Source organism: Urocitellus parryii, chromosome 3 (assembly GCF_045843805.1).
Source record: "Urocitellus parryii isolate mUroPar1 chromosome 3, mUroPar1.hap1, whole genome shotgun sequence".
In the NCBI taxonomy this organism is placed as follows: Eukaryota; Metazoa; Chordata; class Mammalia; order Rodentia; family Sciuridae; genus Urocitellus; species Urocitellus parryii.
This window is the reverse complement of record NC_135533.1, coordinates 218,216,627-218,230,539: the sequence shown is the minus strand read 5'-3', so window position 1 is coordinate 218,230,539 and position 13,913 is coordinate 218,216,627. Positions and strand designations below refer to the sequence as shown.

Here is a 13,913-nt window from a genome sequence, read left to right as displayed (position 1 = left end):
AGGAGTCCCCCTGGGGCTGGCCACTGGGTGGTGCCCGCCCTGCAGGGCAAACGGTTCCCTCCCTCCCTCACTCTCCTCTCTGTTGCCCTGGGCAGCACCTGTGGTGACCGGGACAGGACCCAACTTCTCTCTGGGAGAGCTGCAGGGGCACCTGGCCTACGACCTGAATCCCGCCAGCACGGGCATGAGAAGGACGCTGCCCAGCACCTCGTCCAGCGGGTGAGCGCCCAGGCCCTCCCCAGCGGGGTTCCCGGGCCCGCAGTCCCGGCCCCCACACTCCGCTCGGCCACACAAACTCCTACTCATCCCTCAAAACCCCCCCGGGGCCCGAGATGGGACGTGCCCCATCTGCAAAGTGGGGCTGGGTACTAGGGGGCGGGCTGCCTGCCAGGAGGAGCCGAGCCGCCCCGTCGCCCCAGGCGGCCCCGCCACTCGCAGGCAGGTCGGAGCAGGTGTCCGCGGCGCTCGGCGCCGGCCGGCTCCTGTGAAGTCTCGCGATAGCACCTCCCGCGCCCCGCCCCTTCAAGCCGGAAAGAGCCGTCTGCCGCAGCCTCCCTGCGTCTCCATGGTAACTGGCCTCCCTTTCCCTCGCCCTTAGGAGTAAGCGACACAAATCGGGCTCAATGGAGGAGGACGTGGACACGAGCCCCGGCGGCGACTACTACACTTCACCCAGCTCTCCTACGAGTAGCAGCCGCAACTGGACGGAGGACATGGAAGGAGGTAGGGCTGGAGACGGGGACGGAGCCGGCCTTCCGGTCGGGTGACAGCGGCCAGGACTACGTATCCCGGCAGGCACTGCGCGCGCGCCGGGTCAGGAAGTCGACCCGGGCCCGCGGAGCCTCCTGGGAGTTGTGGTCGCGCCGGCAGCGTGCTTTAGAAGTAAATCCGGGTTCACGTGTGCCTGCAGCTGTGGGGTTCCCTGCTGTCCCGGAAGGACCGGCACTGCCGCTCTCTGGGCTCCCCTGTGGTGCAGAGAGCCCTGCGCCCTGGGGTCCTCCGCGGGACTCGGGCCGTCGGGGCTGTTGTCCTGCACGGGCCTCCGTTCCCGTGGCGTCCCTTCCCGAAGCGAGCCCTGTGGGCGGGGGCCTCCTAGGGCCCTCCCCAGGGCACGTTTCTCGTGGGACTGGGCAGCGGCTCCTTGGGGTCACTTGGCTGCCTCCGAGGTCCCCTTCTGGGTCCCTGCCCCCGCAGCCCTCGTCTAGAGGCCCGTTGCTGGAAGGTTCCCTCGTGGGCTGGCCTCTGGCCTCGCGGCTGGCGCGCCCCAGACCCTCAGCTGACCCACCCCACGGTGGTCTCGGGCCGGAGCTCCAGGTCCTCCCGGTGTGGGAGGGACCCGGGGGGACCCCCGGCCTGCCACCGCCCGGCCTCAGTGCCGCCTGCCCGGGGTGGGCCTGCGGAGAACGGGAGGAGGTGGGCGAGGTGCCCTGCGCTGGCTGGTGTCTTGCTGGGATCAGCCCAGGGTCTCTACCTGCGGGTCTCTAAATGCATCGGGGCTGCCGTCTGGGGCCCTGAGGCCCTCCTGTCACCGTGTGGACGACTGCAGCCCCAGGGAGCCCTGTCTTTCTGGTCCTAGGGTTTGGTTCAGTGTCTGGGTCCCTGTCTGTCAGGCTGGGTTCTAGAAAGGCCCTGTGTTTAATAAGCTTAGGTTTGCTTGGAAGAGAGAGCAAACCCAAAGGACAGTCCGTTTCTCTCTCAGGTAAATGTCCAGCTGTTGGCATACCTGGGCAAGAGTGACAAGGGACTCAGGCTCCTGCCTGGGATTCTACTAAGCATAGTTTTCATTTCCACCTCATGGTCCAAGATCACTACTGGAGCTCCAGCCATCAGGAGTGCACTCCAGCTAGGTGTGGTAGTGCAGGCCTACGATCCCAGTGACTCAGGAGGCTGAGACAGGAGGATCACAAGTGTGAAGCCAGCCTCAGCAACTTAGCCAGGCCCTGTCTCAAAAAATAAAAGAGGCTGGGGGCGTAGATCAAGGGAGAGGCACCCCTGGGTTTGATCCCCGATACCAAAAAAAAAAAAAAAGAGAGAGAAAGCTGCTCTTTTCAGAAGTGGCGTTGAGCCTCTTCCTGCTGTCCCCGTGCCCAGGAGGCATTCAGGTGCCATTCTTAGCTTCCAGGGGAGCCAGGGAGGCTTGCTGTGGGCATTCTGTGCCTCAGGCTTCTCTCACGGGGGCAGCGGAGGCAGACCTGGGCGAGCACTCTCGCTGCTCACTGGCTCCCTTTCACTGGCCACACCCCTCATATCCCTGCCCGAAACCCCCCCTGTGAGGTGGTGCTGGCCGGGCCCAGGAGTCCCCATGGTGGGGGACCGAGGTCCTGCCCCCCGGGTCTCTCAGTCGACGTGCCTGGGGCCGTGGACAGGAGCCTGCTCTGTGCCGTCTTCAGGCTCCCATGGTCACCTCTTCCGGAGCGGGACCTTAAACGGAGCCTGCCGCAGGTCACACCCCCCAGGCCAGAGCCTGGGGTGGGGGTGCAGCTTCCCCAGGCCCCCCACTCCCAGCTCAGGTGGGCCGGGTAGAGGTAGGGGAGCCTGCCCGCTGCCCCCGTGTCCCTCGTCCCTCAGGGAGGCACAGAGCGAGCACCAGCCAGAGGGCAGTCGGAGGAGGGGAGCCCCACAGGGCTGCTGCGTGGGCGTCCAGACAGGAAGGGAGAGAGCCACCACCAGAAAGGCCACCTGGGTGACACTGTCCCCAGGGGCCTGGCCATGTCTGGGGACATGTTGGCAGCAGTTGGGGAGCGCCTGGCCTGGGGACCCTGCCCAGCACCTGCAGTGCCTGGGTGCCCCCGAGAATCGCCCAGTGCCAGGCCCGAGGGCCACGATGGGCGGGGTCCGAGCCCTGCCAGGAGTGGGGTGCTGGCCCCCTGCAGCAGGGCCAGGTGCCGTCTGGTCGCCGTGCGCCACCCACGTCCCTGCCTGCCTGGTCCTGGGCCTGTGTGGACCCACAGGCCTGGCAGCAAGCAGACCGGCCGGCCACGGGGCAGACAGGCGCGGCCTCTTTAGTAAAGGGACCCAGTGGCATCCCATGGGGACGCTGGCACACGAACTCCCATTACACACCAGGGTCCGTGGCGGCGTGTCCACCCAGAGTGTCTGGGCTGAGGGGTGCGGTGGGGTCTGTTGGACAGCCGGTGCTGCCCAGGCTGCGGGGCACGCAGTGGCTTGGTGAGTGGGCCCTGCCAGCCTGTGGGTCCCGGGGCAGCTGCCGGGATGGGGCGCCCGACGCGTGTTGGGCAGGCGGGGGATGCCGGGCAGTGCCGTCACCCTCTGGAGGCCGCGGGGCAGGGCCGTCCACACCTCCGTCCATGCCCTGCCGTCCTGGGGAGCCCCGAGCACCTGGCCAGCCTCGTCCTGCAGGCCCCTGCCCGTGCCCTCTGGGCCCCCCGGCCACTCCTGGCCCTGGGAGAGCCCGGGCCCTGCTCCCAGCCGCCCTCGGCTGGTATCCCTTGTGGTGTCCAGGTGGGCAGAGGGCTTCTTGGGGGGTCCATCCTGCAGGCGTCCATTGCTGGGCCTCCTAGGAGCCTCCGTTGAGGCCATGGCCCCCCTACCCCACAGGCGCGGGCTCCGCCTGTCCCCTGGCTCTGCCACCTACCACCAGGCTCACGGCAGTATTGTGGCCACCAGGGGCAGCGGGGCAGGTGCGCTGTGGCCGCGAGAGCAGAGACCAGGAGGCGTCCTGGCCAGCGGGTGCCCTGAGCCTGGAGCCCGCCTGTCAGACCCTCCCCTGTCTCTGCTTTGCCCCCTGGTGAGACCCCGGGTGGGGGTCCTGCGCTCCTTTGCCCGCTGCTCCCGTGTCCGCCACGCCTGGTCACTCTGGTGTGAGCGGGCTCCGCTGTGCACAGTTAGTGGCTGCAGAGTGTTCCCCACTGGCTCGGGGGTCGTGCGGGGCTCCACCTGTGGGCATCCAGCTGCCCGCCCACAGCCTCAGACCCTGGGGCCTCCTACCCTGCGCCCAGCCTCCGCTCCACCATGAAGTGGGCTTCCCGGCCCCGGGACAGGAAGTGGCACGACACGCTGAGCCTGTGGGCGCTGGCACTCGGGAGGTCTGGGGTCCTGGGAGCATGACCCCTGGACCTGTCATCCCTGTCCCTACAGGCATCTCGTCCCCGGTGAAGAAGACAGAGATGGACAAGTCGCCCTTCAACAGCCCGTCCCCCCAGGACTCACCCCGACTGTCCAGCTTCACCCAGCACCACCGGCCTGTCATCGCCGTGCACAGCGGTGAGTGTCTTGGGCCCCAGCAGGGAGGGGTGCTGGGCCCTCTGCTCAGAGCCATCGGCCCCGGGGAAGTCCCACAAGACGTCTGACCAGGAGCCACATTGCTGTGGCCTTCCAGCCAGGAGAACACAGAGGTAGTGAACAGTGTGCAGGGCTGCGTTCCCGCTCTGCCAAGAGGACTCAGCCTGGGGCTCTCCCCACTGTGCCCCCAGGGCCCTGCATGGTCCTGTCCCTGTGTCCCCCAGACACGCTGGCTCACCGGGCAGAATCAGAAGCTGCCACCAGGCCAGAGTGCTGTGGAGCGGGCTGTGTGCGGCCTTCTCAGGGACTTGAGAGGGAGGCCAAGGCCAGGCCGGGCCCTGCCTGGGCACACCGTCCCCCCAGGAGAGGGGTCACAGAAGGACGTGCACCGCAGTGGCACAGGCCAGCAGCTGGTCACCATGCCGGCCCACTCCCTTGCGCACTGGTGGGGGGATTAGTGGCCACACAGCTTGTCCCCGCAGGAGCCTAGGACAGGCTCAGGGCTCCCCCAGCACCAGCCCCTGCCACACACCTGGCCAGGCGGCCACGGGCCACCTCAGGAGGAGACACAGGTCAGGACCCGCGTGCTGGGGCCAGGAGTTGGCCAGGGAGGCCCGGCCGACCGCTCCTGTCCGTGACGTGTGGTGGGCAGGTGGCCTAGACCCCTCGCCCTGGGGCTGGGAGCAGGGCAGCCAGGGACACACAGGAAAGCCACTCTATGGGGCGGGTGACAGCGGCACAGCAGGTGCTCAGGGCACGGAGCTGTGTAGGGACGCGCACCCGGAGGTCCTCCGCCCCACCTGCAGTAGCGAGGTGGCAGCTGCAGCTCAGTGAGAGCCAGACACCCAGGCCACCAGATGTGACCCAGTGACAGGAGAGTCCAGGACAGCAGAGTCCAGAGATGGGACGTGGACCCGCAGGGGCAGGATTAGGAGGGCCAGGGCTTCCTTAGGGGTGACGGAATGTCCTAGAATCCGTGGTGACGTTTGCAGTTTCGCCAGGGTACCGAACAGCACTGAATTGCAGGCTGTTCCAGGGGACAGGGGACTTCACGGTGCCCTCGGGGGACTGTTTCTCAGACCTCAGAGAGCCAGAGCCCACGGGTGCCCTGTCCCCCGTGGGGAGGGTGGTGCAGAGCCTGCTCGGCCTCCATGGACCTCAGGGGTCTCCAGGCGTGAGCGCACCCGTGGGGCCGGCTCATCCTGTGTGGAGACGGCGGCGAGCCGCCCGTGCTCAGGACGGTGCCACCTTGCCCAGGTTCCCCCTCCGGGGGTCCAGCCGAGGGTGAGAGCCCCAGGCCCCAGGCTGTACTATTAGCTGCAGGTGGATGCGGGGCCTTTGCCTTGGGAGCCGAGGATGGCACCCAGGGCCCCTCGTGGGTGCAGGGAGCCCCGGCCCCGACTCCGCGTCAGTTCTAACAAGATCTATCCTCTGGCCCTTTTGGAAAGGCCCACGTCAGGTGGACAAGGGACCAGGCGGCCTGGGCTCCAACCCCGGGGTGGCCACCTGCTTGCTGGTGGCCACAGGCAGGTGACCCGTCTTCCAGGTCACGCTGACACCCTCTGTTTCGAACAGACGGGAGCCGGGCGCCGGAGCCGCTGGTCATCCCGGCTGCTCAGGAGCCGAGGCGGAAGGACAGCCGGCTGCAGGCCAGAGTCAGCCATCAGTGGCGTTCTGCCCCCACATAAAAGGGCGCAGCGGGTGGCGGGGGACTCACAGACGTGCGCAGGGCTTGGGTCCCATCCCAGCCCTGCAAAAAAAATAAGTTGGGGACAAGACAAGACGCCTCTGGGCTCCCAGGGGCCGTGAACTTGAGGATGCAGCTGGGTGGCCCGGGGCCGGTGCTGCCTGGCCCTGTGGTATCGCGGCCTGTCATCGAGCACCAGGAAGCAGGTGGGGCCCATGCCCACGGCCCAGCAGCCCCGCCCGTGACCCCTGCCTCCTGCTGTCTCCACAGGGATCGCCAGGAGTCCCCACCCGTCCTCGGCCCTGCACTTCCCCACCACGTCCATCCTGCCGCAGACGGCCTCCACCTACTTCCCCCACACGGCCATCCGCTACCCGCCTCATCTCAACCCCCAGGACCCCCTCAAAGATCTCGTCTCGCTGGCCTGCGACCCAGCCAGCCAGCAGCCTGGACCGGTGAGTGGTGGGCGTGGCTTCGGGGTGGCCACCGGCGACCCTGGCGCCTGGCGGCCGCAGCACCTCCACTTCCATCGGCTTTACCAACGCAAGGGTGGCATTCCCCGCGTCCGTTGGGCTGGGCCCAGTGGGTGGTCCACGGGCACCGCCGGGCCCACAGCACCGCCAGCCCAGTGCGCGGGGAACTGCATTTGGGCAGCGGCCGGCGGTCCGGCTCTGGCAGTGCGGAGACTGCACAGACCTTGGCCCTGGGAGTCGGTGGGTCCTCATGGTAAGGTCACCGCCATGGGTCGTGTCTGGAACAAGTTAGGAGAGCGCCGGCCGCGTCTGGCATGAGGTGACAGGGCTCAGAGGGGGAGTGAGGGTCTGCGGGTGGCACACGGAGGAGGCCACACGGGTACCCCAGCGCGCCCGGGCTCAGGCGCTGTTGAGCGCTGTCCCCGGGGCTCTCCCTGGCCTGCTCGCAGACCCACCACCCACCACGCCGCCTGGCCGTGGACCGGGCGGGGCTCTCAGCTCCAGCATGGCCCGGCCGCAGGGACACCCGTCCCCTAACCACGTGTTCCCCTGTCCCCCAGTTAAACGGAAGTGGCCAAGCTGCGGCTGCTGCCCTCCCACACAGGTGCTGCTGCCCCGGCCGCCCCCCACCTCCGCCGCGCCCCACCCCTGTCCTAGCGAGCGCCCGGGGCTGGCTGTCCAGGGCCCTGGCCCCCGCCTGCCCAGCAGAGCTCAGCTAGCTGATGGCCTGCGTGGACCAGGGTGGCCCCAGGACAGCAGCAGTGAGCCACAGCCCGGGCCACAGTTCTAGGTCCACTTACCGCACCACGTGGCCAGGGGGACCCGCGAGCCCATCTGGGGCTCAGAAGCCCTGCTGTGCCCGGGGCTCCTAGCACAGACATGCTGTCACCCGGGCCTCCCAGGGCCACCGGCCCGTCTTCTGTGGAAGGTGGACACCACGGCTGCCGTCGGAAGCCGGGCTTTCACCTAAGACCCAGAGCCGGCCGCCAGCGGGGGGGCTGGACACAGGGCCTGTTCCACACCTAGCGACAACCGTCCCCACCTGCCAGGCGACCCAAGCACATCCTCTGGCCCTTCCTGAGCGCTGGAGTACAGCCGGCCAGTCCTGGACTGCTCCAGGCCACTCCTGTCCCTGTCCTGGGCTCACGGTGGCCCCCATGGGGCCTCCCCTGCCACAACGGCACCTGCCAGGGCCGTGCACCCCCTCTGGGCTGCAGGCCCCCCGTAGGCCCAGGCCCTAGTGCCCGGTCTCCATCAAGGCCAAGTGCAACCCTGGGGCCGTCCTGCCCGCCAGCCGCCCGCCCTGTCTCTGTACTTTCTGTCCCGGAGTGGAGCCCAGTCCCCAGCCCGTGGGTGTTCTGTATAAGGAGGGTCTCACGGGGTCACCGAGGCCGGCTTTGAACTCGTGTCCTCGGCCTCAGCCTCCCGCGCTGCTGGGGCCACAGGCCTGGCCCCGCCCACTGCCCCTCCTGCCTTTCAGGCACTGGTCCTTCCCTCCCGGGCCAGGCTCCTCACGGCAGGGGCCAGCTCACCCGCCCATCGCCACCCGCCCCCAGGGTGGGCCGTGGCCCCGGCTGCGTGTCAAAGCTGCACTTCAGCTCGCGCCCGGGTGACCTCAGGGACGCCACTGGGCGTGGCCTCAGCCCGCTCAGCCACAGGGGTTGGTCACGGTGCTAACTGGGGGACTGCGGGGAGCAGGCTGTGACGTGGGTCAGAAGGACGCTCGGTGTGGTGGTGGGAGTGGGGTCGCCCCTGCGCCCTGCAGTTCTGGCCGCCCGTCTGTCAAAGGGTGGGCATGGCGTTTGCTGGGGACTGCACTGGGCGGGGCATACCTCAGTGAGGGTGTGGTCAGCAGCGCAAGCCCGGGGTCCACCCCAGCACTGCAGAAAGGGGCAAAAGCTGGACCACCCTGGGTCCCTGCAGCCACCGCGTCACAGATGGGGACCACAGGGCCCTCCCTCCCTGCCTCCCACTGTGCACCCCCGCCTTCCCCACCTCCCTCCACCAGGGAAGCCGCCCTGGACCTCCCAGGTCCGGCCTCAGCGGCCACCGCCTGGCCCACAGCCGTAGGGGCGAGTCCTTTGTGCAGTGACAGGACCCACCAGGGAGTTACATAGACCAGGGAGCCGCCGCCCACCGCGCCCTCCAGCAGGGAGTGGTCCTCAGTCGCTCATGGCTCCGGCCGCCGCCCACCGGCACAGGCTGCGCCCGAGAGGGACACCGAGTAACTCACGGCCTCCCTCTGCCCTGCTGGTCCCTTGGCCGGGACCCCTGGCCCTTGAGTCAGGACCCTCGGCTCTCCAGGGTCCAGATCAGCCAGGGGCCAGCGGCTCGGAGCCCGGGAGCCGGGTACACAGACACCCTCTCTGCCACCCGCGCCCCCTCGCTAACGGGCTCTCGGTCTCTCTCCTCCCTGCAGCCTACTCTACGCCCGACACGTCCCCTGCAAACCGTTCCTTTGTGGGATTAGGACCAAGGGATCCGCGGGCGTGTATCAGGCACAGGTAGGGGCCGAAGGCCGGCGGGGGGCGGGGGGCTCAGGGAGAGGCCGCCTGCTGGGCCTGCACCTTCACTGTGGCGCAGGGCCAGCCTCCCGCAGCCCACCAGGGCCTTGAGCCCGCTACTGGCTTCTTGGGACACCAGGCAAGGCTGGACTTCCCACCTCGGCCTCCGAGGGCACACCACGCCCAGGTGTGAAGCAGCCCTCAACTGCCCACCGCTTCCTAGTGGCATCTCCTGCCCCAGAGACAGAGACTAAGGGTCCATTTGTCTAGAGGGGAAACCAAAGCCCAGAGAGGCAGGCCATTTGCCCGAGGTCACACAGCTCAGCACCAGAGCCTTCACCCCAGCCCTCATCCCTCCCATGCTCTGGCCAGGGAGAGGCAGGGAGTTGGCTGCCAGGGCATTCCATGGTGGGGGTGGACCTTCCAGAACAGCCACCCGGCCCTACCAGGTCCAGCAGGTGGTGGAGCCGGTGCGGGCTGTGAGGAGGGGCTTCCTTGCAGGTCAGCAGGACCGGGGACAGGGTCGGGCAGGGCACAGTTGTCCTCCCAGGTGGAGTGTGTGCCAGGCGGTCGGCAGGGAGTAGGACGGCGAGGAGCAAGTGCCCTGGCAAGGCCTCAGCCCCAGGCCCAAGCACCCTGCACCTGCCCTCCGCTCGGGGCCTGGTCTGCTGCTGGTGCAGGCTGGACCCAGAAGCCCGCTACCTGGCCTGAGGAGGCCACAGGATTTGTGGCTAAGAGCAGTGGTGGCCACAGCCGGCCTCGCAGGCCCGGCCACAGAGAGCCAGCTCAGGGCAGCGCAGCTCTGCAGAGCTGGTCGTGTGCAGACCCCGTGCCCAGACCCACAGCCACCCGAGCCCCCAGGCAGGGGCCGGGGAGGCCACGGAGTTGAGTCCCCAGCTGGGACAGGAGCGTCCCTCTACCCCGGTCACCTGGGCCCTGTGTGACTGGGGCCTCGTGTGGAGGCAGGTGCCCCGCCCCGCTCCAGCTGTGCCCCTGGGGCCTCCCCAGCCTCCACCCAGCCTCTCCCAGGGAACCAGCAGAGGGGGAGGCACGCAGGTGCTGAGGGCGGCAGGCGGCACGCAGGTGCTGAGGGGTGGTGGGGACCGCAATCTCTTCCTCTGGCCTTCAGCACCTCCCAGAGAGCCGTTAAGGGACAAAGAGCAGGACCTCCCCACACTTCCTCCGGCCCGAGAGCAGGTCGCCCCCTGCGCCCAGTGCCGACGGAGCCTGGCATCCCCTGGCTGTGTCACCTAGCGCCCTGCCCCCAGGAGCCTGGGGATGTCCCCCCTGCTTCAGAAATGAAAGCTGATGAGGAGGGGGCGGCCCGGCCTCCACGGTCAGCCTCTGCCTTCCACGAAGCTTTCTGACCGACTGCCTCTGGGCAGCGCCACCTGCAGCCTCACCGCCTGAGCCCTGAGCTGGGAGGGAGGCCGAGGAGGGCCGGGTGGTGCCTGGGCTCTCCCCTGTCCATCCTCTCCTGCCGGCTGGACCCTGGGAGGACCTGGAGAGGGCGGGACAGGGCTGGCAGTGCCCGGGGTGGCTGGCAGTGGAGGCGAGGGGAGGCGGGCAGCACGGGTTTGGGGAGACGCCGTGAACGAGGGGCCGCCGGGGCCGAGCCGGCCAGAGGCAGCGTGGGCTTCACCTGGGGCGTGGGGAGCCCTGGAGGACGCTAGTGGGCGGCCAGCCGGGTCAGGGTCGGAGGAAGGCGGCGGGCACTGAGGGGAAGCCGCGTGGCTGGGAGACCTTGGGGGGTAGAGGGCCCTCGTGTGTCCTGGGAGCAGCGCTGCCCGAGCTGGCCAGTCCCCAGGGGAGCAGCCTGGAGCCAGACCTGGGGGTGGGGGTGGGGAGGGCCGTCGTGCAGGGTCAGCGCTCCCCTGCTGGCCACTCCAGGAGGCTGCGCCCTCCACCCCTCCCACATGCCTGGCCCTCGCTCAGCCGCCCCCTCCTCCACCCCCGGAGGACTGCAGAGCCCCTCAGCGGCTCCCCACACCCTGCTGGGCGGAGGAGCAGCTGGGGTCGGAGGGCCAAGCCACAGACCCAAGCCACAGTGGCCGCCACAGCCAGGCTGCAGTGGGAGGGGCAGAGGCGAGGTCACCCCGTCCTGTCCAGAGCTGGAGCCAGGCAGAGCCAGAGGGGTGGGAGGAGGGAGGGAGGGAGGCGTCACCACGGAGGGTCACGCCCAGAGCCTGTCTGGTTGCCAACGGAAACCAGACATGAGGTAATGGCCGAGATGAACTTGAACTTGGCTGGAGGTGGGGGCCAGAGCCCCGGGTGCGGGTTCAGGAGAGGCCGGCTGCCTGCTGGAGGGGCTGGGACTCCCGTGGGGCACCCGCCCAGCCTCAGGGGGAGGGAGGGCCCGGGCCCTGAGGGAGAGCTGCCCACAGGGCCAGAGCCTGTTCCTGGGCCGGGGTCTGTGCTGCCTCCTGTGGGGACAGGGAGCTGTCTGCAGTGCCCACCGCCCCGGGCGGTGCAGGGGGCTCCTCAGGCAAGCTGTCCAGGACAGTGAGCCCGACCCAGGGCCCTGCAGCCTGAGTCCCCTGCCCAGCCACCTCACGTGGTCACCTGGGCAGGACAGCTGATTCGCTTGGGCCCCACTCTGTGGACGGGCAGGGAAGAGCCCTGTGCCTGGAGGTCTCGGGGTCACTGAATGGGAAAGACGGCCTGGGCCGGCCGCTCCTCTGCGCTGGAGGGTGGGGGCCAGGAGGAGCCCCGTCCCTTCCTGCTGCTCCAGGCTGAGGTCACGGGAGCGAGCAATCAGAGCGCAGGGCAGCTTGGACCCAGGTGACAGGGCACTGGGGACACTCTCGCTCCACCCCACGTGCATGGGCTGTGCTGGCGCTGTCCCCGTGAGCGCGAGTCCGCCTTGGCTGGAACCGTCTCTGGCAGCTGGTGCAGAGGCCGGGCAGGTGCCCGGGGCATGCAGGGGGCTGCAGGGGCTGGGGGCAGGCGTGGACGGGCAGGCCAGGCCAGGAGGACCTGACCCTCTCTCTCTCTCTCTCTCCCCGCGCTGCCCAGTCCTGGTACCTGGGATAACAGAGGTCTCTTCCCGCCTCTCCTCCATCATCCTGGGGACCCGGGGCACCGGCCCCCACCCGCGTTCTCTGTGGAAAATCAGAGCGAGCAAGACTGCCCCTGCCGACTCCCAGCTTGGCCGAAAGACGGCACCAACGGGCGCAGGAGGACGAGGGAGGAGGACGAGAGACACACCGTGCCCTCCCGATGCCCCGCGGCCCGCGGGAGGCCGCAACAGGGTCTCCCTAAGTTATTCATCTCCTTCCCACGGCCACCCGCTGCCCCGTGGCACCAGCGCTGCCCAGAGACCAGGTGAGCACAACCTGGCGCCTGTGGCCAGGGCCAACGGACGGGCAACGCCCAGCAAGGCCACCTCCCCCTGGGCCTGCGCCACCGCCGCCAGCGTGGGGACCCCGGCCAGTCTCCCTCTGTGGATGGTGATTGCCAAAGAGGGGAGGCAGGTGCTGGCGGGAAGGGGTCAGCCAGGACCCCAGCCTCGGCCAGCAGAGACCTTGACAGAGGGCGCGGTGGGCGGACGAGTGGGGAGGGCTGCAGAGCAGAGTGGGGAGGCCCTGGACGTGGCAGGGGTCCATCGCCGGCACTCACCAAGGAAGGACGCCAGGCGGGCACTGGGGGAGCCCAGGCGGGCCCTGAGGCTGGCCACGCCCTCCCAGACCCCCGAGGACCTGCCTGGCCCTGCTGTGCTGGGGACTTGCCTTCGGCCCTCGGGAGGAGAAGTCTCTATGCAATTAGACCCCAGCCCGCCCGGCGCCGCCCGCCGCCCGCCTGGCACCCAGGGAGGAGCCCGCGCACAGCAGGAGACGCGCTTTCTGAGGACGGGGTGGGCCAGACTGAGTGGAGGGCAGCAGAGCCTCCCTGTCCCCAGGCGGAGGCCAGAGAGTGGTTTAAGTGCCTGATCCCCACCGGCCGCCCCGTGTCCAGCTGGGACAGTGTGGCCGGGCTCCCACCCCCGCTCCCAGCCGCCTCCACTCACAGGCCCCTCATTGCTGTGTCCCCAGAGCTAGAGAGATGGGACCCCAGGGCTGCGCTGGGCGTGCCCCAGGCACCCCGGGCTGGGCTCTGGGCAGGCCCGCCTCCTCGCCAGTGCCTTACACCTGGAGCAGCCCGTGCCTGCGCCCCCAGGGACCCCTGTGCACTTTCACGTCCCGCGAGGGGAGGTGCAGAGCCACCTGGAAGGGGAGCAGGCCTGGGCGGAGGGCTCTGGGGACAGGCCTGGGCGTCCACCTGTAGCCCAAGGACCTCTCATCGCTATGCGTTTCCGTTGAGCTGCTCCAAAACACTAAGCTGGGCACCGGGGACCCTGACCCTGGCCCAGCCGTCCCACCGTCCCCTCCTAGGATTGCTGTCGTGGGGCCCCGATGGCGGTGCTGTGTGTTTGGGGGCCACTGAGCCCCAGCGCAAGGACCCCTTCTGGCCCACACATCCCAACTGACATCCTTCATGCCTGGCGCTGGGGACAACCCCGAGACCCGCCCCGCCCCGGGCCAAAGCCATCATGCAGGACAGGGCCTCCAGGCCCGTCCGCCCCACGCTGCCCCGACCGTCTCCCCCCCACCCCAGCTTCCAGACTCTCCTCCCAAATTGGCCCCGGGGCCTTGGCCAACCTGCTGGTCACTTGGAGAAAGACCCTTCTGCTGCCCCCCCCCGCCCCTTTGCCCAGAGGGTCCTGCCATCCTCAGCCTCGAACCCTTGGTCCCTCTGTCTGTCCGTCCGTCCATCCTCAGGGCCCCTCCACTGGGTGACCGTTTGGGGACCAAAGCGTGGGCCACTCTCGGGGAAAGCAGAGGCATCTGGAAGCGTCTCAGCCAGGGTGGGGGTGGGGAGGGGCCGCTCGGGGGACCTGGGGTCGGGGCGCACAGAACCAGCTCTTTACCTACTTTGCATGGTGCTTAGGACCCCGCGGCCCGGCTCCGGCGTCGCCCACGGTGGCGCCTGCATGGCAGATATACCTGGCTCTGTCCCTCCGCCTCCCGG

The 13,913-nt window shown here is 69.0% G+C and overlaps 1 protein-coding gene across 5 annotated transcripts in view; it reads left to right on the top strand.

The window, feature by feature from the left end:
• Nfic (nuclear factor I C) overlaps nucleotides 1–13,913 on the top strand; it is a 47,660-nt gene extending 33,747 nt beyond the window's left edge. For 3 of the 5 annotated variants that reach the window (XM_026404267.2, XM_026404266.2, XM_026404269.2), the window contains exons 5-10: nucleotides 96–219; nucleotides 599–723; nucleotides 4,099–4,224; nucleotides 6,200–6,384; nucleotides 8,822–8,906; nucleotides 11,922–13,913. In XM_026404267.2, the coding sequence (XP_026260052.1) occupies nucleotides 96–219; nucleotides 599–723; nucleotides 4,099–4,224; nucleotides 6,200–6,384; nucleotides 8,822–8,872 (611 nt within the window). In that variant the 3' untranslated portion in view covers nucleotides 8,873–8,906; nucleotides 11,922–13,913. The remainder of the gene's footprint in view (nucleotides 1–95; nucleotides 220–598; nucleotides 724–4,098; nucleotides 4,225–6,199; nucleotides 6,385–8,821; nucleotides 8,907–11,921) is intronic. The other 2 variants (XM_026404268.2, XM_026404265.2) reach the window with 1 other exon arrangement.